Source organism: Anarhichas minor, unplaced genomic scaffold (genome assembly GCF_050575085.1).
Source record: "Anarhichas minor isolate MPS153535 unplaced genomic scaffold, ASM5057508v1 ptg000080l, whole genome shotgun sequence".
Taxonomy (NCBI): domain Eukaryota; kingdom Metazoa; phylum Chordata; class Actinopteri; order Perciformes; family Anarhichadidae; genus Anarhichas; species Anarhichas minor.
Window position 1 is genome coordinate 3,813,875 of NW_027466526.1, and position 22,899 is coordinate 3,836,773.

At 44.9% G+C, this 22,899-nt stretch overlaps 1 protein-coding gene across 2 annotated transcripts in view; it reads left to right on the forward strand.

Moving 5' to 3' along the window:
- Nucleotides 1–22,899, forward strand: part of znf407 (zinc finger protein 407) — a 133,515-nt gene that overhangs the window by 83,996 nt on the left and 26,620 nt on the right. Inside the window, exons 7-10 of one of the 2 annotated variants that reach the window (XR_012949542.1) lie at nt 5,048–5,131; nt 6,886–7,006; nt 12,433–12,611; nt 13,196–13,342. Coding sequence is in view for 1 of the 2 variants with exons in the window: in XM_076081474.1 (XP_075937589.1) it covers nt 5,048–5,131; nt 6,886–7,006; nt 12,433–12,611 (384 nt within the window). In the remaining variant the exon portion in view is untranslated. The remainder of the gene's footprint in view (nt 1–5,047; nt 5,132–6,885; nt 7,007–12,432; nt 12,612–13,195; nt 13,343–22,899) is intronic. The other variant, XM_076081474.1, reaches the window with a different exon arrangement.

The window sequence follows — 22,899 nt, forward strand, 5'->3', positions numbered from 1 at the left end:
TGCGCGTGTGTGTGTGTGTGTGTCTTTGTGTGAGTTTGGCAGGAGGAAACACGGACTTGAAGAGAGTGAGTGAAGTGATTGAGATGGAAACAGGAAAGTGATGAAATGAGAGAGCTTGAAGGATCAAGGGTGAGCCAGTATGAACATAGGAAAATAGGAACCTGAAACAACCTCATTGTGGTGAGCGACAAGACCTGACTTGATTAGCAACACACCCAAAAAAAAGGGCGAATACAATTTGCTCTATACTGTGACCCCCCAACACTCCTTTGCCAGTTGTAATTGCTGCTGGGTTGGACGGTTAGCTGCAGCTATACAATCATTGCAATCACATTCCAGCAGCCAACCTGACACACTGAAATATTATCTGCATGCGTGTGATCTGTTTAAAGGTTATAAATGGGCTCCTTCACGGCACTAAGATGCAATACTAATAAAATAAGTAGGAGACTTTAAAGTTGAGCTAATCTTTCCTGGGAACAGAGCAGTCGGTAATGGAGGGGATGTGAGTTACAGTGTGTGTGTGTGTGTGTGTGTGTCGGGGGGGGGGGGCACAGGACGATGACTTACTGGGGAGTTTGTACAGGAGCTGAGGGTAATGATACACACATCTAGCTCATTATTTGGAACCTTGGTGAAGAAAAAACTGCTGTCCGTCTGTGAAGAAGTTCACCACAGTGTGCAAGTCTTTCTCCAGTTTGTATAATTGTCTTATTTTCCCCTAAAACAACATTTCTAATCCCGCGGAACGGCAGTCGGTGTCAGGACCTCGTGCTGGAATACCATGAGACGGATTGAGCGGAGTCTGAGCTCCGAGACCATGTGCAAATAAGTTCACACACATTCTAAAATGTGGTAGACACAATGACACAACACAGTTATGAAAAATGTAAAAAACATTTAGGTACAGCTTTGAGAGTCATTCACTGTATATAATCTCTTTAAACAGATTTGGCATTCAGATATTTTGGTATCAAAAGCGTTGTGGTTTTCCGTTCGTAGTCCGAGTTGTATTGACCGATTTAAAAATTGAGAAATAAACAAGTGCTAAATCTCTTACCATTATCCTCATATGTGCAATGTGAGAATGGAAACCTTGACATAGCAACAGTAGCTAAAAGGGGCGTGACTTAGCAAATGGCCAGTTCAGTAACAAACACTTGATCAGGGCAAACTCAACAATACAAATGTTGCATTTGCACCCATGATTACATTGAAGCCAGACAAACAACCAAGACTAAAGGAGTAACTAACGGAACATTTCAAACTTCCCCATCCAGCGGATAGAGTTGCTGGTCGTGACACGCAGAGTTAACACCTCTGCTCTCCTTCTCCTGCCTCCGACGGGATTCATTGTTCCTCTCTGATTTGTGTGTTTTTTATGTTAATCGCTCCCTCCTTCACACACAAGTCTTGTCTGAGGGAGGAGGGGGGGGGGGGGGGAGCGGGGTAGGGGGATTCAGTGGTCGTCAGCCGCCAGGGTCATTTGTAACGGCTGATGAATGAGCGACTCAAATAAATAAATAAGTGCAACTGCATCTGACCCACCCCGCTTTTCCCAGGCTCTTGGGCGTTGTGGGGAGGGGGGGGTGGAACATAGCGACAGGGCCACAATTGATTTCCTCATTGCTTCAGTTTGTCGCTTAATCTGGCGATATGCTGATAAATCTTCGCAGTTTGTCAATTAATTTCCCTGAAAAATGAGACCCAAAATGGCGAGCACATCAATACAGCAGCGGATTCCGTGTCAAAAATTAAGCGGTAAAATTAATTGCCCTCCCATCCGCTCCTGCTAAAACATAACTAATGAGGGAGGCAATTATAGCTGCAATGCAGCCACCTCTGGGGTTATTTAAAACACACACACAAACACACATATATATGTGTGTATATATATATACTCACACACACATGCAAAGAGTGGTTGTATATTTTGACTTCAACGTTCTTTTATTGTCTCGCAATAAGGCACATTTATATCCAGTAAGGGTTGGGGGGGGGGGGCTGAGCTGAGCTGTATCATGGGATCAAAAGAGAAGAAGAAGTGATGAGCCAATATTCCCAAAGCCCACAAGTTTAAGGGCTCTCAGTGCAGACGCATTAGAAGGAAATGGGATTTTTTAGGGTATATTTTTGTATCTGTCGCTGTACTTTAGGTTGGGGGGGGGGGCTGTATGCTTTTCTACCTATAGCTTGATTTGTTTGTTTTGAGGGTTTGATGTTGAAGTTTAGAGGTTAGAGTTCAGTTAAGTAGACTTAAGGTTGATGATGATGAATGTGGTTTTAGGGTTATTGTTGCATAAGTATAAAGTTTAAGGTAAGTGTTATTACGTGTTATTCGTTTACAGATGAAAGGTAGAGGTTCAGGTCAATCAGGAATATATGAAGTCAATGCCATGTTGTGTTGAGGGTGGTGTGGGGGGGGGTGTTGACAGTAGCATGTCACTCTTCTACTCCCCCACCTCGCTGTCCCCACCCAGGTCCTCAGAGGGCTCACCGCCACAGAGCAGCAGATGAAAAGCACACATGTAATTTATCGCCAACGTTTCCTCCTCAAGAATAATTGTGGCGACCGCGGCTGGTAGCAGGGATCGATGGTTATGGATTTTTTTTTTCTGTGGTGGGGTCTTGTAGCGTCGGTGCGTAATGAGAGATGGAAGGGAGGGAGGGGGGGTGGGTGGAGGAGGGACCAGTGCTGTTTTTTTTCTGATAGGAAGGAAAAGGTCTGACCAGATCTTTAGTATCTACTCCAGAGCGTAGAGACACATTAAAGGCCCTGAAAGCTGTTGTCTCTCTATGAGCAATGGTCCGACATAGTTTGTTTGGGCAAACGGTTTGCTGTTTGCAGTTTGCTGATAAAGTTTATTCAACACCATTTTCTTTTCATCAGACATCCGGTATTTAGAGCGGTAAATGTAAAGGGGGGATTTCAGGCGACCACAGACAGTAACAGAATTTGTTCATATGAAAACGTTGCTCCTTTAAAGGCCATTAGCGCCGGGGTGAAGAAGCGAACCTGTATGAATTGGCTAACGAATGCACCTTTTTTTCTTAAGGCCGTTTCTTTCTCCCCTCTAAGTGGCTCTGCATTAAAGCTCCTCTCACAGTCGAGCGGCTTTTGAAGGAAACTTGAGGCCGCTTTGTCTCTGCGGAGACTCTGTGAAAGCTGCTATCTGTGCAGAAGAGGAGCCGAGCACCGCCGAGGCCCAGCTGGAGGAGTCACCCAAATGTGTTACCAGTGTGTGGCGAGAGCCGGAGTTCAACATCAGCATTCAGATGAATATTTAAGTGATGGGGATCTCGGCTGCACATGATGTACACCCATGCAGCGCGCGTCTGCTCGTTAGAACGCGTGGTGCCCGCAGTGCTTCCATGCATGTGCTGGCGTGCGGGAAATGTGTCACTAGGACACCACATGCAGTTTGATGTATGTATGTATGTGTGTGTGTGTGCATACGTGGGAATATCTGGAACCTCGGTATGCACGTCCATTCCATCAGCGTGTTTGTATGCACGCGTGCGTGCGTTTCCCTGAGTGAGCCTCATCGCAAAAAACATTGCGGTGTGTGTGCAGGAGTGTGTGACCGCCCGCGTGCCACGGCGGAGAGGAAGAAAGAGAGTGAGAGAGAGAGAGACGCCATCATGCTGTTAACGACAGAGCCAGATGCGGGGAAGAGAGGAGGAGTGTAAAAAAGCTCTCCACGCTCCCCATCTGGAAGGCATCGCCCCCAAATGAAGTTGTACAAAACCATCCCATTGATAATAAAGCTAATTTTTATGGCTCTGACAAGTATGTAATTATGTTCAGCGGTGCTTTTCAGATTTTATCACAGTCAATAAACCACACTGGCAATTTCCCGTCCCCCGTTTGACATATTTACACGGATCCATCTGATTGGAGGAATTAGTTAGCTGTGAGAGCTCTGATGGATATACACTAGTGATCTGTGACTTCTGCTTGGCTCATCTGTTAGCCAACTAGACCCGCTGCTCGTCTGCTCCGTCTGTCTTGTCTTTTCTCAGTTCCTCCTCCTTATGACACATTTCTCCCGATTCCATTAACACAATATTCTCTCCCGTCTTTGTCTTTTTTGTACTTGGGCTCTCGCTGCCTTGCTCAATGGCAACCTCAGCGGTAGTTCTGAGTGAAGGGAGCATCGCTCGCTCCTTCCTCCACCAGACTTTCCCCACTCCAAAGGACTCGAGGATTTCATAAATCTGCTTCAATAACCTTTCACTTATTACCTCCCCACGATATTTGAGCTTGTAATTTCACTGTTTAATTGTATTTGTTTTTGATCAATGTTGATGCGACTTTGAAATTAAAAAGCATTAGTGACAGATTCATTATACCGAGCCATATTTCGTTGAGGCAGACGGAGGGAAAAACAAGTGAAATAAGACAAATGTCATGAATAGTGTAGCTTCACGTGAAATGAAACCATCGGTGGTAGCAATTAATTTTTTTATTGATGACATATCCTGCATTTGTGTCATAATAATCTTGATCCAAATGCACATCGATACGTAGGTTAATACATAACAAACTTAATACATATTAAAAACATCAACATTTTGTCTTGTAGTTTAATTTAGTTGACTAAATTCAATTCATATTATTATCCCGAAATATTAAAGGCTTGATGTCCTTTTACCGTCTCAGCTTTTAGAGATAGCCTGTGTGTGGCAGGAAAGCATGATTGGATGGTATTGTTTTCAAGGTCCTATTAAAAGGTGGTTTTGGTTTATCACACCGTGGGTCTTATTTTTTATATCTACAGCTTTCATTTCTCTCATTCCTCACAACATTCTCACCAAAGTGATGTTTGAGATTTTCTGTTTTCTGTTTTGGCTAAAAAGTTAAGATTCAGTTTCAAGACTTCTTGTTCTCTTGAATGAGATCTGGATTTGAATGAGTGTAGGAATTAATATATCTGCCGCTCCCTTATTCTGTCTTGTTTTAAGGTCATTTTCTTTTTTGCCAATTTGTCTTTTTTTCCTCACCGACCCAGGAACCCTAATGCTCTACCTTAATCTGTCTCTACAGGAGAGAAGTCTTATCTGTGTGACCTGTGTGGTTTTGCCGGAGGCACGAGACACGCCCTCACCAAACACAGACGCCAACACACAGGTAAGCACACACACTCACTCATGTCCACAACTAATTTAAGCACACACACACTACCTGTGCAGACTTTCGTAATCTTGGACGGTGATTGACACTTCAAGATGTGAACAGCCACAGACAATTTTCTTTCGCATAGTTTTAGCAACTGTTCGCTGTCTTTCTCACTCACACACACACACACACACACACACACACACACACGCAGGCACATCAGTGTGACATGCTGCTGTCAGTGATAGGCATGTGTACCAGTGTGGCTGACTGAATCTGAGATTTTTAATTTCAGTTATCATTTCACCATGTCATTCTGTCGCTTAGGGAAATTGCATTTTTCAGATAGGCTGTCAATAACGAGTGCTTTTTTTTGGAAATTGGGATAGTGAAACAAATACTGTTCTTAACCGTTGTCTGGCAGGCGCCCAAGGATCAAGAATCCTGTTATAAATATTAATTTAGGTTTTCATAATTCATTCCTGTTTGCTCCTCAGTTTCTCTGCCACCCGAAAACCGCCAATTTCTGTCCTCCTCTCCTGTGTTGACACGTGTCAATTTCACAGATTTAGCTGAATGTTGGGATCTGTTGTCAGGCAGCTGCACATGAAGGGATCAGCCTGTGTTCTCCTGTCTGACACATTTTTAAACGCCACTGCTAATGCAAATAGTTTTGTGGTTCCAAGTTTTTTTTAAGGACAATATGTCACCTGTAAATATCACTGAAGCTGTATTTTAACAAACACTACAGAGTCAATGGAATAATCTTCTTCAGTGTTCTGTAGGTTAGCAGCTCCTTAAAGCGGGCAGAGGTTTTATTGCAGGGTTGAAACACTGACATCACAGAAGCTGTTGAGTTAAATACAACCCTCTCTACTCTGGTCTGCCATTGGAAATACAAAATAATTAATAAATACAATTCTCCCACAGAGCACAAAACTGGACCATTTTCCAACTTACACCCACAGACATCAGTCCTAACACACTGATTTTAAGTTTAATTGATACCGTAACCTCGTGAGCGAGCATGCCCTTATAATTTAGAATCAAGTCTCTATTTCTGTGAGATTAATGTGTCAAATACAGTAATCATCCAATGATAGAAATCCTCCATCAAAATCATACTCATTATATTTCGTGAGGATGTTTTCATACGTTTCAAACATTCTGCTGTCAGACAGAAAACTTTCTTGGGAGAGAATATTTAACAAATATTTTTACAATTCACCTCATTTTTACTTACTTTTAACTAACACTTTAAAACTTCAGCCGGCACTTCAACTGCTGTCACTGCTTACAAACCGACTGACACTTAAACTATCGACAGTGCACACACTTCAACTTCGCCATGTCTGGCACTTCAGCCTCCAATGTAATTTGAATTTCTTTCCTCGTTTACGGTTCAACTGACGTTTGATTTCACTCTGTAAATAGCAGTTCGTCGGCTTTCGTCTCTTACTCTCTTTAACTGTTGGTTCAACTGCTTTCACTGTTTACACACAAGTGGACAAGTAACTGCCTACAGGGCCTAAAGTAAGCGGACATGACAAAAGAGTTCATCAATTACACTTCGACAGATATAACTGCCAACTTTGTTTTTGTCAATAATTGGTCTCCAAATGGATCCAACATAGCATTATGAGCAACTAAAGAAGTCGTTGTAGCGTTCTACATGGGGTTGTATATTTATGTGTCTGTGTGTGTGTTTGATTGTGAAAACATTTCCGTCATCTCGGTCTCATCACCGCTGCCTTTCTGCCCCACAGGAGAGAGACCCTTCAAATGTAAGATCTGCAACTTCGCCTCCACCACGCAGTCCCACCTATCGAGGCACAAGCGCGTTCACACGGGGGAGAAACCCTACCGCTGCCCCTGGTGCGACTACAGGTACCGGCTCATTGACCCCGTCCATGGTTGGTGGCGCTGATGGCTGCCACCATGGCACTGATGATCGGGGGGGTTGATAGGTGGGGGAGGGGGAGGATGGTCTGTGCGGTGTATGTAAGTGAGTGAGTGTGATGGTGAGATAGCAGGTGGCATTGTAAGGTAGTTTGGAGGGGTGAGGGGTGGCGTTCGCTAATGGGAGAGGCTTTGTGTGTGTGTGTGCGTGCGTGCGTGCGTGCGTGTGTGTGTGTGTGGGAGAGGTAGAGGGCAGACAGGTCTAATCTCCACAGCACGGCTCCATCTCATCACTCTGCCATCATCAACAGGCCCAGCCAGATTCCCCCCCCCCCCCCCAACACACACACACACACACACACACACACACACACACACTCTCTCACACACACACAATGTCACTGTCACTGGCAGGTCCCTGTCATTAAAACACCATCATACCAGATCAGTAATTACACAGGAAATTGTCGGTGAAATTGAAAAAGTTTTGGCTGGCGTTGCACATCTCCATCTCTCTCTATCTCCCTCTCTCTCTCTCCCTCCGTCTCCCCTGGACACTCTCTCTCCCTCTCTCTCTATCTCTCTCTCTCTCTTTCTCTCATCCTGCGCTTGCTCGCCAGGTTGTGGCAGAAGAGTGTGAAAGGGAATGATCTCAAACCCATCATTGGTTTTAGATGTACTGTTCATTCCTTTTTTCCCCTCTGTGACAAAGTCATTTCGGCAGCTTGCTACACCTGCTCCGCTTGCAGTGAAGCGCTCGACTCCATAAGTCTTTTGTACGCTGTCCAACTTAGTAGCAATGAAATGCTGAGACGTAATAATTGTAGTCAGGCTATTATTTTGCAATTATCAAAGGATGATCTCACCTTGTACCTAAAGTTGTCACAAAGTATCGCATCACCGTATCAATTAAGGAGCGACCGGTGGATGGCTTTTGTTTGATTTCACATGCATATAAGACGCTTTGAAGATTTTTGTGCCTAAATAATTACAAGTGTCATCTAGTAGCATGAGAAAACTGCATCTTGTCTTTTAATATGTGCACTCCCAATTCAACTACAACATTTGCGACCGATATCCGGTTGATATTTTTAGCTAGCGGCATGTCCACCACTTTTTATACTAAATTACCTATGATCATAATAATAATAACGATTATTGGACGAATCCCACTGATGCTGGTGATCCACTGACTTTTCATCGAGGGCCATCCTCGGGTCCAAATGTTTTTTGGTTCATGACCAAATACCTGTAAAACTAATGACATTCCCATCAACCTTAGCTGTAATTAGTTTTTAGTGCTTAGTAGAAAATGCTAACATGCTAAACTAAGATGGTGAACACTGTAAACAATATACCAATATACATGTTCTCATTGTGAGCATGTTAACATCCTCACAGAGCCGCTGGCATGGCTCTTGGGTTTCTTTGTTTTTTAAGATTGGATCTGCCGATAGTCTACATTCAATGTGCTGCAAGAAATTGTCAATTTCCCCAGAATTTCATTCGTGCTGAGACAGAAATGTTGTACCTTTTCAGGACACGAAATCCCAGAACCCAAGAAAAAAGAACAAGATGAAGAAGACACCATCTTGCAAACATGTGTTGATTCCTTTTCAAATGGCTCATTAAACTTACTGGGTCAACGCCTCAAAGTGTCGAAAAAGAAAATGCTAATTATTTAAATTGGCTGATTTATTTTTTTACCCTGAGGGCAAATTTTGGTCCCATATCAAACCACTGCAGCAGACTAACCCCAGTATCACAGATACGGTACATAGTACGAGTCAAACGTTCCCCACCCCATTGTTCCCTTACTGATACTTAATGATCATTACAGCTAGCAGCAAATGAAACAGTAAATTAGAAGCCCAATTAACATTTTGGTGGCCCCAGGGGTTCTGAGAGGTCCAGAGGGCAGGCGAGGGGGGAGGGGGGCAAGGTGGGAGGAGGAGGAAGAGGTTGGGGAAACGCCCCGCTGGCTTACTAATGTGAGGATGAGGAATTGAATGTGGGGGCCTCAGACAGCCGGGAGGGGCCCTCGCCTCCGCCCTGCTTCTACACTCTGAATACATGTTTAAAACCCTGGTGGCCTGACCGCGGTGAGGAGCGACGAGATGAGTCGGCGCATTTGACCTTTCGGTGTAAGCTTATGAAATAATTGTGGCGCAGATGTTGAGACATATTTAGGTCTGAGAGAAATGAAGCGGCTGTGTCACTGACAGTTCTTTGCTCAGAGAGACTATTTATATCTGTTTTACAGGTATACGTCTGAATTCCACCAATAAAACGTAAATATTACACGGTATGGACGGCATCTACGGCTCCCACTCGCACACAATGGGATCTCCATCAACGCTGCTCCTCAAATGCATGTAAATGAGCAGGGAGTGAGTGATCTATCAAATGCCACTCATCTCCTATTCAGACAGAGACGGATAATAGAGGGGGATAATTATAGTTGGGGAATCGTGGTAAAAATATTCTAATGATATTGCACTGGGAGTCCTGGGCTGTCAATTAATGATAGTCAATTTGACTATTCTCCAGCTATTTATGCAAACCGGAAAACTTCTTTACTTCACTGTTTAAGGAATCACTTATATTGTTAACAATGAGGAGGGTTTTCTTCTTTCTTTTTTTCTCATTAAAGCCACAGTGGCATCTTAAGCGGTCTAATTGATATGTAGCCTTTGACTCCTGCCACGCTACCATTCGTCTGGGGCTATTATTGTTTATTGAATGCCGCGGCATTCATGTTTCAATCTACCTGTTAGAATACCATTTCAATTCCGAGGCGATGGCGGCTTTGAGGATGACACGCTCGCTGTCGATGCCAGGCAGGTTTGCGACCTTGTAAAGTGAAGGGAGAGATGAGGGAGGAGAGGGGGAGACATTAATGATGATAACTGAGCCTCCTTGGCAGAAGAAGATCCAAATAGCACCAATGATCCAAATGCACCCCCCCCCCCCCCCCCCCCCCCCCCAATCCCTTCCCTCCCAACTTTTAACACACACAAAGAGACACATTTAAATCTCCTCTAACGAAGCCCCTCTCAATTACACCTCTCCCATTACCATACACTCGTTGGGAGGAGGAATATGGAAATGGCTGAAATAAGAGAGAGAGCGAGACAGAAAGCGGCAGAGAAGAGGTGATGCATCCATTGAGCATCAGTGTGGCTGATTCCCATGGTGAGTGCGTGGATGGGGGAGGAAGTTGAAACAGTGTTGGGCTAATTAATACGGTGTATAGTAGGAGGGCTGGTGTGGGCTTTCACTAACTGTGACACCTGCTGACTCCTAAATGCACGTTGTGTTGTTTTAATATGACAATTACGCCATTACCATATCTGAGAGATAGCATGGCCCCCCTAGGAATCCACCCGCGCTCTCTCTAGAACCTTTTAGCTCCGCTTCCAATTTTATCTATTTATGCTCCCACTTTTCGAATAAGAAATCAGTTCACTTTTAGTGTAAAATGCTTTTTTTTTCTTCTTCTTTTCTAGAAGTGTGATTTGCGGTAATTCATGAGCATGTGACAGTTTAAGTTCTTACGTCGGCCTGTTTTTCCATTCGGCAGACGAACAGTCAATAGATAGTGGCCGTGATTTGTCTGTGAACCTTTTTCAGTTCTGCTAGTGATGCAATCACAACAGTGTGTGCCAATCTGCTGATTGGAGGTATGTACATATATATGCACCCTCAGGCAACATAAATCTGACTCATTTAGACACTTTAAATTCGTCCGGGTCTTCGCAGTCTTTACACTTGATATTTATGTTAACCTACAGGACCTTATGGTTTCCATATTATGCTAAGTTAAGGTTCATCATCAGCAGCTCCTTTTTTTATAAATTCTAGATATTAAGCCTGCTGTTCTTGTACCACATGTCACTTGTGAATCATCTTTTATTCGTCTGTTGATTCCCTATGGCGATCACTGCTTTGCTAACTGCCTGGTTCTTCTTCTGCTTAATTTCGAACAAACCAGAAATCCAATGACATCACATCCTGTGAGTCAGCGAATGACCACCTCTCTGACACAAAGCATGAACTCGATCTATTGTGAATCACACGGTGGGATGTTAACCAGTCATCTGGTCAGTCTCTGGACATTTCTACATTGCTGTGGATTGCTGCTTTTCGGGTTGAGAGCGTGGCACCCCAAACCCGGCTGTAGTGTTGAGTTTAGTGAAGAGCCCTCATTGTCCACCGGTGGCTCTGGTGCTCATGCATTTCACACAGTGTGAACAGAACCCAGTGAGGGCCCGCTCTGCTTTTTCTTTTCTTTTTTTAAGGCCCCAGTGGAGCTGGGCTGGTCTGTGGGCCCTGTGATGGAGAGAGGTGTCTCTGCAAAAGTGAAAACAAATTCTCTCCTTGGCTGGCGTGAGCTATGGCACTGTGAGGCTTTATTGTCCCGGCCAAGGTGATAAGGGAGAGTAATTGCGTATTATACTGTCCGAGAATGTCAGGTCCAAACTGAGCACGAGTGCCCCATCCATCAACACACGATGCTGTGTGTTTATGTGTGTGTGTGTATGAAACTGTGTTCTACACTGCACATGCTTGCTTGCATGATGCATTATGTGTTTGCCCTCTTGTGCGTATGGTGTGTGTGTGTGTGTGTGGGGGGGGGGGGGGATTCATGTCTGTATACTTGCACCTGTGTCATATGAGAGATTTTTTTATTTTGGCGCAAACTACAGTCGGATTTGTTCATGTCTATGTATGCATGTATGCGCGTGTTTGTCTTGCCCATTCAGGGCGTCGGCAACACGTGTGTGTGTGTGTGTGTATGTGTGTGTGTGTTCGTGGGCAGGTTTAGATAGAGCCTGGGAGCAGGTCAGGCAGCATCATAAATCAGCAGAGGGTTGTGTGCGACTCTCTGAGCTGACATCATTACATCGTACACCCTGCAGTAACTCACTGCTTGGCCTGCCCTATCTGACCAGCCCAAAGACCCACAGACTCACACACACACACACACACACACACCACTATTTCTATACATTTCATACATTTGCCAAAGATACATAATGCATGACAGATACCTCTAGTGCACTCGGTAGGCCTCTTGATCCACGTGCAGTCTCGCTGCAGGCATCACCCACTGCTCCCACCACACCCATTAGGCACTGAACCTGAAGAGCATGGCAGAACGTCAAAGACTTTTGCATGATGTAAATATTGTTCGTGTAACAAGTTGGGTTTCGCTGTTCCGGTCTTTCGTCTTTTTCCGGTTGAGGAGCCTGTTTCACAGAGGCGTATTTAGGCTGAGAGAGTCTGTCCAAACACTGCTGCTCCCTCGTTGTGTTTTCTCTCTCGTGACTCTCATCTTTGTTTTTTGTTTTTTCGAATCTATTACAAAAAAAGGAAATGAGGCCTTTTATCTCTTGTTTTGTCTCCCTTAGATCCAACTGTGCTGAGAACATCCGGAAGCACATTCTCCACACGGGCAAACACGAGGGCGTGAAGATGTACAACTGCCCCAAATGTAACCATGCCACCAACTCTCCCATGGAGTTCCGCAACCACCTGAAGGCCAGTCACCCTGATATCGAGAACCCAGACCTCGCCTACCTGCATGCAGGTAACTAACTGTTCAATTTCTATATATATATATGTATATAATGTGTGGACTGGGAGATGGAGAGGTTCCAGTTCACCTCCTGGGCCCTGCAGAGGTGTCCTTGAGCAAGGCGCCAAACACTGGACTGCACCTTTTAAGTGCCATGCTGATGGGCAACTTATTTCTGCTGTTCCAAGAATTTGGACTCGACCACTTTCCCTTTTCTAACTTCTAGCCTCTCTAATCGTCTGCATGCTTCCGATGTGTAATGTGCACACAAACCTACACACACATATATAGCCACAGACAAATGAACATGTGATGTCCTTCCCCTGAATTAAACCACCTGGCTGCCCCCGCGACCCTGCCCACGCTCCGTCGTCCCGCTGAGGTCAGATCTTCCGGGACCCTTGAGTGTGTTTTTGTCAATGGATGGACTCTTGCTATTCCGTGCTGATGGAGGGCACCCAGACACAAAGAGGCAGCACTCAAAGATTGCTGGTCTAGTCGTCCCTGCCAATCACTCAGGCAATAGAGACGGATGAAATCGTGTTCCTCCACTATTGGTTCCTTTGTATCCCCGTGCCCTTCTTTTGTCCTTGAAGGCCACCAAATCCAATCGGCCGAGTGCTTGTCCTTCAGAGGAGCAGAGAGGACAGCCTTTATCCTGTTATCCCTTTGACCTTACATAAAAGCAGTGGAGTTGGAGGGGAGCACCACGGGGAAGAGGCCATGCAGGGACATCACTGGAAGTACTGTGGTTTATTTCCAGTTGAAACTGAATGGAGCCGGAGTTGTGTCTTTGTGCTGACTCTGAAGAGTTTATTTCTTTTAATTTCTCAAACAGGCTTATTCTTGATATAATTTCTGCTCCTCAAATTCAATGACCAGCTCTCTTATCTCTGAACTCCTTTACTTCCATGTCCTAACCTCCGAGCACAACCTTTTTACCTTCACCTGCTCTTAAAAACGCCTCCCTCCTTCATATTCTCCATACCCTCTCACCTTTAACCAAAGCACACCTTCACGCTTCTTCTTACCCTTTCACTCCAGAATCTCCCTCACCTCTGTTTGTCCTTATGCACGGCTGACCTTTGGTCAGGACGATTCATTTTGTTCCTTTGTGTGGTCTTCCAAGTCATTTGAGAACACAACAGTTATACCAAAGAAGGAGATTTCTCTATAACTGCTGTGGCTTCATGTTAAGGTGCTCATGATCTTACTGGGAGTCCACCCAGCTATAGCGAACACTGTGCTGTACAGTTTCAGGCCTTTTTCATTCTTCAGCGTTGTGAGCGAAGGTCAGCAGAACTTGTCTGGAACGCGCATCATCTTTCGTTGATCTTGAGGAAACACATCCTCCTCTTTCAGTCAAGTTAAGCAGCAATGATTTCAAGATGTCATCACGACGCTCTGATTCATATTCCGGTCACGCCAAAGAACCACAGATATGAACCTAAAGACTGACAGCAATAGAAACCATCCAAAAATGCAGCCGATGGTGTCTCTTTACCCTCGAAGAAAATGATTCCCCGCACCAATTTCCACTGAGAAATTACTGATCCTACTTCCCTTTCATTGATACATTACAACAACAAAATGTTGCTTCGTGGGAGCGACATGTAAACAAACTATTGCTGGTCTGCAGAAAATCAACCGCCCTTTACCTGATTAAGACCAAAGCAATCAAAGCATAAGGGGTTTGAAAAGGCATTGAAAGTGCACCCCTGATCTCTCCCTCCATCAAAAGAGGGAAAAAGAGAGAGGTGGGGGGGGGGGGGTGGTGGCGGAAAGAGCAGTGTTTCATCTAAGTAGACAGAACGGGACCAAAAGAAAGAGACGGGGGAAAAAAAGATTAAGAAGGTAGATGTTGAATTAACCTGCTTGTGATTGCTCTCTGTCAGAGTGGCACCAGGGCCAGCAGCGAGAGGCAAATCATCTGTGATGGCCCTTCCCGCTGTTCCCCCTTTGAAAGACACAGATCAAACGCACCCTAGTCACAGGCCCTCGCAGCCCCTCGCGCCGGATTGATTGACACCCGAACGTCTCCACCGCTGCTCTGTCTTTCCATATCACTCTCTCTTTCTCTCTCTCTCTTCCCCTCTTTATTCAACGTCGCACTTCGAATTAAAGCCCTTCTCAAGGATGAAAGCAGAGGTCCTTTGCAAACGAAAGAAGAGAGGGAATTAGACCCAGCAAGTGATGGAGGGGAATGATGATTAGAATTAGAGGGGGGAGAGAAAAAAAAGAAGGGGTAAAAAAAAAAAAGGAGGTTAGATATGTGAGGGGAAAATGTTGCTGATAGGACACATTTTAATAAAATGGTAATGACAATTGTCTTCCCCGCGCGATCTGCGGAGAGATATGCCAGAGAGAGGTGGCGGTGCCTGTGTGATCCCGGCATAGATAGCACTGCAGCAGAACCGGAGCCACAGGTACCTCGGAGCGCTGTGACTTTGCTAGATTACCCGTCTGCTAGAACTTTCTGTCTAGTTAAAATGCTGCAAGTACGCTTTGACTGGAGCAGCTTTGGGAAACGGCACATCTCCTTCGTCAGCTGTGGTTGCGGGGCGATGGCTTTGTTAAATGGGCCTCCTGTTCCAAAACCTATGTGACGTACACGCAGGTGAGAGATACCATTAGCTTTGTCGGGGCATCATCATCATCCCACTGTTTTAAATTGTGAAATATTTCCCTTATTATATTTTCAACCAAGGTTATAATTGCACATCTCGCAGGCATAGCGATCAAATGCTTTGTAATTAGCTCACAGCGACCGAGTACTCGGATCTGCTGCTTAGCGCCTAAAAAGATTTAAAAAATACAAATAAATAAATAAACTTCTTCTAGGCATTGTTGCTGCTTTATGCAGATTCTATTTTCCTTAATAATGCATGATGGATGGCTACTGTAGAGGGCTAGAGGAGACCTGGCCTTGTAAGTGATGATCTTAATACACAGTTACAACCACGGGCAAATTCATTTGTTTGCATATATTTTGTCCTTATTAAACAAATCTGTAAACAAATATGGGTTTGGATGGCTTTTACTTAAGTTATGCATCTGTGTGCCTCCGCCAGCTCCCCTCCCTCGCTTTCACCGTCTGTTCGTCATGTAATGAAACATTACTCTCCTGAGTTTTACTTGCGTATTGTGTTACAGCGGCGTGTGGGATTGTGGAGGACAGGTGTGTATGTCATGCAAATGTGTCCCGGTATCCCGGCGCATGTGACACCGTGTCGACGTTGTGAAAGAATCCGGAGACGCCGACGATAAAATCAACATCTGTTTCTAATAACAATGTGTTATATGTGACACGTTTCTGCGTCGAAAAAATATGTGAAAAAAAGAAAGAAACAATGCAAAAAAGAAAACCCACCTATAGGACATCAAGTCGTCAGCGTTAGTGATGAACCTGCGTCTTCGTGTCACCGTCCTTATGTTGCTTTCACATGATAGGCATTAATGAAAAAAACAAGGCATTCTGTTCCGTGCCAGATTAACGGGGTGGCTCATTGTGCCGATGCTGTCACAGCCTAGATGTAGTTCTTTTGAGTTCTGTCTTACAAAGTCAACAGTGAGGCATTTGTTGGCTTAACAGGAAGCTAAAAAAAAATGCAAAGAAAGGAGAAACTATGACTTAATTAAGCTTTATATAAATATGGCCTGAAACTTAACTTAACACTCACTACTGATGGACAATAGAATAACAAACACAGACCCAAGGCCTGTGTTTGTTATTCTGTGTCCATCACGTCTCATGTTTTTCCGACCTCAGCAATCCTGCATGTAGAAACTTGTAGATTAGCTCGAGCCAGTGTTGGGGTGTTAATTGGAGAACTCCCTCATGGAGGAACACCTTTCAGCTTCATCTGGTCCTGAGTGGCTCACGTTCGAGGACTGAAGTGAATCGGTTTGCACTCCCAATTCTTGTATCCCTCTTCTGCCTTTTTCCGTCCACACACTCCGCATGTAGTCTTGGTTTAGATATTACAGTTGAGAAGCAGCTGCTCAGTGCCAGTGTGTCTCAGGAGACCTGCAACAAGGGGTGTGTGTTTGAGGGAGAGGTGGGGGTTTACAGGAAAATGCACACCGTCGGTTGCAGGCGTCTCGGTAAACCAAACACGGTGCCGGTTAGGGCCGAGCAAGCAGCAATTCCTGCATAATGACCTGCTCCAATGAGCGTGAAAACTACTCCAACTGGCTGCATTTATCACCCATCAGCAACAACAAACGGCCTTTTGTTTCATCCTCGTCTTCCATTCCTTTCCTCCTGGCACCAGTCCGAGGGCCGTTTAGCGGCCATTCAGGGCTTTGACTGACAGGTCGCATCCAATCAGTGCGGAGACGGAGGGGCAGGAGGTTTCTGGCCGCTCCGAATGTGAAGTAATGTTTGCATTGTGTTCCCGTCACCTTTAGGCCATCGCAAACAGATTTATTTGGGGAGGAGGAGGAGGATTCCCAGACGGGAAATGATGACTGGAAGTGTAGCGTCACTGACGGACTGGGTCAACTTCTGCCTCAAGTTCTGTCACTGTCAGAAAATTGTAGGCAGATTGATGACACTTGATATATGCTCCCTTCTGCTTGCTTATGTTGCACTATTCTGAAAAGTTGCAGATGGTCTATGTAGGGCCCAGCCGAACAGTCTTGAGTAGGTTTTTAGTCTAATGCTACATTTGGATGATAGAAAGTCAACAGTAAATAGTTCTGTAATCACACATATAGACGAATTGTAGCTACAAAGTCGTAATTTTCTGAACCGGTTTATGTCGTTAGTGAGCAAACGTCTTCTTTTGAGACTCCAGCTCAAACACTGAAACTCCCTTTCCTAGAAAGCCAGTTTTTGTTTGGATGCGCTACACCGACTCCCCAGAGTTCATTTAAATAAACTACCACTCTTCCCACATCCTAAAGGGATTGTTCATGATGTGTCAGCGCACACTTCAAATGCTTAACGTCTTTCTTTTTAATCAAAAGATGAAAGGGGAAAACATTTGTTATATGTTTGCAAGAACGTCTGTCGGAGCACTGCGGCGGGCGTTCGTGTGTACATATGGTGTTCAGACAGATGCGCACAAACACACACACACACACACAGACAAAGTGTGAGTGACGTGTGGTGGGGATGCTCGCGGGCAGGGCTGCTCCTCCTGTGTGGGACAGTGAGTATGGGACCAGACAGGCCGCCGGCTGCTATAAAGACTCATCCATAATTCAATCCTCCTTCTCCCTCAATTCAAACACTGTCCAATATCTAGCTACGGCTAACAGCTAACCTGTCTAAGACGAGACAGAAAGAGAGAAAGATGGAATTGATGTGAACGTTGAGTTAAAAAAAAAATAGAAAAAGATAAGAAAGAAAAGAAGAAATTGTTAAGGAGAGCATGTTGCAAGACGGGGCCAGACTGCTGATTTCCACTTTCAGCCCGGCTTGCCCCATCTTGACCTTTACTGAGTCAACACAGCTCCTAGTACCAACATGTTTTCCCTGATCTACACCCTCATTGGCTGAAGTGCACTTCTGAGATCTCCACCACGACCTTTGCCCTTTTTTGCTGTGCCAAGGACCCTTGTCTTCCTCCTTCGCCTCTGTGTGTGTGTTTTCTGTTTGGTGGCTCTCCAAACGTCTCTGCATCTCTAATTACCAAAAGGCTCAACTTTCCCAACTAAACAACCAATTACCAACACTTTAGCCCAGCCCAATCACATGTTTTCTGATACAGTGTCCTATTAGGGCCCCTTATTTTTTTTCCCCAGCATAATTGAATCCCCTGGCTGCTCATCAGCGGGCTAATTTAAGCCAATGTGCAGAGTTGGTAATCAGAGGGGCTGCCTGTTAGACTATCAGACCCCAATTAAGTGCCCTCTTATTTCCAACATAACAAGCCACTATCACCACTGCTGTTATTGTGTTTCCCTCTTTAGTGCCCAGTTCTGTTTGGGTAAATGTGTTTGGAGAACAAGAAGAAAAAGAGGGAGTTTCCGTGTTAAGTTGAGCTCTGGTACAGGTGGTGGTGTACCAAATGCACTTGTAGATGGAGAAGAAGGAAGATAATTAGGGCGACGATCCAGAGAGCAGAGATCTGCCTGTTTTTTCTTCTGTCAGATTGATAAAGCTCAGACGTTTCTCCCCAAAACGCCCAACAGTACTTTACCGTGAAAGCTCTTCTGGCGTACTTATTAGTGCTACAACAATGTTCATCAAAAGATACCCCAAAAAAAAGGCTTTTATGGACTACCTTGAGGCCATGGAGCAACAGTTTTATGTGAAAAATACTCTTGCTCTCCGCCTAAATCACAAACTTACTGCTGAAACTAATGAGTGTAAATTCAAAGCCTGGGCCCGATCTGTTTTCACCACATTATTTGGGTTCAATGAGTGCACATACCACCAAAATCTTGTTAGAAAATGTATAAGCAGTGAAGTCTTTAAACTTCAAAAAAAATTCAAACATCTATCTCCTGCTGCCAGAACCTGATGTGGCTTAATGCAGCTTTAACTTGACAAATAGATTTGAAATGGAAAAAGGTTTCAGAGATGAACGCCTTCACCACCAGCACCTCTTTCTGTAGCTCTCACGAGTGCAGAATATCTCACTTTTTTTTTTTTCTTCTTCCTTTCTTATTCTCCCTCCCTTTTTTTTAAGTCTCTGTCCTGTCCTGGTGACTGGTGCAGTTGAGGGGAGCCAGAGTGTGAAAGAGGCCCACAGAGGGCTGATGAGGACTGTCTTAGCAAAGCGTGTCTCAAGTCTGGGACTGCAGCTTTTGAGTGTGTGTGTGTGTGTGTGTCTGTGTGTGTATGGTAGCAAGAAATAGTCTGTGTGCGTGTCTCGAAGTCTAAGTGTGTGTTTAGTGTTGGTGTCGACTCCCCATAGCCTAATTAAAGGGCGAGGAAAGCCACTCACTGGGAGATTAAACCTAAAAGGGTAAATTAGCACTCAAAAGGGGTGTGGCAAATTCACACATACGCACAGGCCATGAAATCTCTTCTGACACCTGTGAAAAAAAAGGGGGGAAAAAAGAGAATAAGGAGGAGAGAGGGGGGGGGGGTTGACTTTTGTGTTTCCATAGCAGAGTTGTGTGCTGTGTATTTGTCGAGATGAGGATCTGAACTGGCCACTTTATTCTTTTTTTAAGGTAGCGATGGGAGTTCTGGGTCCTCTATGTGTGCGTGGGTTACCTGGTCAGCTGGTGGACGTGTCTATTTCACTTCATAGTACTTTGTTGTAAGTCACTTTGGATAACAGCCTTTAAGTAAGATGTTCAACAAAGAAATGTTGAGACTCCGTGGAAGATTTCATGTCAGTTGTGAAATACGTCTCATATTTAAATTTAACTTACATTTAACACTTTATTAAACTTGTTAACTTTTTAAGGGTCATCTCGATTGTTATGTCCGACCATGCAGATGGTTTGTAAAGGTGTATGCTAGCCCACAATGCCCGGGGACAAGCAGAAACAGCAGACGTAAGTCCCTACTATGAGATATGGAGTGTTTAAGACCTCCGTGCCCCATGTTTACAAAGCAGGCTTTCTGTTATAAATGTGTCGTCTCACAATTTTCAATAATATTTATTTTCTACCAAATATTTGTTTCAAATTAAATAAATTGTGTACTTTTATTAATCAAGTCTGAATGGAACCGGTTTAACTGTTACCGGTTGGTGAAGATCGAGGGGTTTTCCGTGGTGTTTCATGTGTGTGAAGTTGTAGAGTACACACACAGACACATATACACACACACACACACACGTGCGAGTGTCACATCATCGGTCACCCCCCTTCATATAAATATCCCACGATTCAACAGCTCGCTTTAACGCCCCGGGCTACAGTGCTATCTCTTTCTAAACGAACCCCGTGCTACTCTCTCAGTACATCAGCTCGCTTTCTGCCTCTTTCTTCTGGTGCTGTGTGTTTGCGTGCGTTATGATGTCTTACCGTGTGTGTGTGTGTGTGTGTGTGTGTGTGTGTGTGTGTGTGTGTGTGTGTGTGTGTGTGTGTGTGTGTGTGTGTGTGTGTGTGTGTGTGTGTGTGTGTGTGTGTGTGTGTGTGTGTGTGTGTGTTGTTGGTGAGTGATGTGACTCTGGGCTCTGCCACGCTATCCGTCTCTCTATCCGTCTCTCTGTCTGTCTTCTACTCCTGTTTGACTGCTATCAGACAAGTGTTGTTTGAGAGAGAGTGTGTGTGTGTGTGTGTGTGTGTGTGTGTGTGTGTGTGTGTGTGTGTGTAAATGTCGTCTGTCAGTGTCTTCCTCCAGAATCAGACATCTAGTAGAGCATCTCAGCTTGGCACACACACACACGTACTGTGTTGAAGATGCATACACACACACACGCACGCGCGCAGTTTCGCACAGGACTCCATCTCCAATCTTATAGTTATTTGCCCCCAAGGACTAAGTGTGTATGTTTGCACGTAAAAGAGATTGCGTGCGCATGTGGGTTGTTGCTGCGAATACACACAGACACAGACACAAACAAACAAACACACACTCTTGCATGTCTTTCCGTTTGTGGGAGTAAGAAAATAGATCTTGGTTCTGTCACGACTGGGCCTGCAGGCATAAGAGGCCTTAACGGATGTCTCTCTCAGTGAAACGCGCGCACACACACACACACACACACACACACACTCGCATGCACACAACACAAACACGATACAGGTCTCAGACCCCTCTCCCTCCTGGACTCGTAGTGAGGAATACAGATTCGGGCTCCTCTCTAGATAGGGATCAGCCTCGCCGTGGCTTCAGAAATGCTATCTTCACCGGGCGGCTGAATTGATAATACTCCCCCCTACGCATTTTATTACAAAGGCCCAGTTTGTAAAAAGGTAATCATTTACTGTTGCTACTATCTCCCCTGAGCCATACATCTTCTGTCTTCACAGGACAAAGTTCTCCCGCTGCTACCGACGCTGTTTTTCCTTATTTTCCTTTTTTTTTTCTTTCTCTGTCGGTGGATTCGCAGACTGCTACTTTTAAATGTTTATCACCTCTGGCTGCCTCACAGTTTTACACTTACAACAACCCACCTGGTGAAATTAGATGTTTGCGTTAAATGTACGCATTTTGTGTTCGTTGCTGTAAGCATGCATGGGTGCTCAGTGGTGTGTGTGTGTGCGTGCGTGCGTGCGTGCGTGCGTGCGTGCGTGTGTGTGTGTGGTGGACAGAAGGGCTGAACATGACAGTGAGTGAAGGACTAATCCCTTTGGGCACGTAGTGGAATCCAATACCAAGTACCAAAATCTCATCATTTCAATTATCATATTTATCATATTTATTCATTTTCTCCCAGCCAGGCTTAATGCTGCCCCCCCCCCCCCCCCCCTCTCTCTCTCTCCTCCCTCTCTCACCGCTCCTTCCTCTGTACATTAATCTATTTTTTCCCTCTCCTGCTCTCTCCACTGGCGACATGTGTGCCTGCCAGTCATGTTGATTGACAGCACTCAAGTGGCCTACGGTAAAGCAGCTCATTTTTCCGTCTCCTTTTTTTTCTTCTCCCCTCTTCCTTTCGGTCAGACGTTGTGCCGGTGAATGGCGGGGCCTTATCAGGAAACCCAATTTATTGCCGTTTCTCTGGGCGAAAGGGGTTGCCACTCACACTGACTGACAGCTCTCAGACTTGCAGGCTGCAGTGTAGGGATTTCCTTTAAGTTGTTGTGTTTTCCTTCTTTCTTTTTCCCGCACTGTCGGAGATTATGCTAGCGCACACCGCCGTGCGTACACACTTTACACACACGTACACAAAGACATGTTGGATAGATCAGCCTCGCTCCCTCGTGTCCAGACCGTTTTGTTTTCGCCTGACCTTGCCGTTGATTTTGACTGACGGACGGCGATCCGCGGTCCTTCGCGCCACGCGGAGGGTCAAGTTCAGCCTCTTGAACATCTTTGTTTGGGTAACTGTTTATATTCTTGGGGGGGGAGCTGATGGTAAAGAAAAATAAATGTTACGGGCAAAATAAAACTTGATTCATGCAGAGATTGGTATTTTTTATTGTTTTGTGATTTTATGTGTAAGTGCAAAGGCATGTTTGTTTCATTGCCTAAGAGCATTACATGTGGGAATGCATGAATTTATGTTCTCATCTCAGCTGTGTGTTTTTTACGTTCCCCTCCCTGTCCGTGTGTTTATGAGCGAGTCTCGTGTGTGTGTGAGTGTGTTTGTGTGTAACCAGGCGGAAATGTTTGCCTTGGTTTGATATGCATTTGAAAACACATCGACGTATGTCATGATGTGTGAGTTCTTCTTCTTTTTTTCTGCATGTCTCTGTCTGTGTATGCATGTGATGTTTTTGTTTG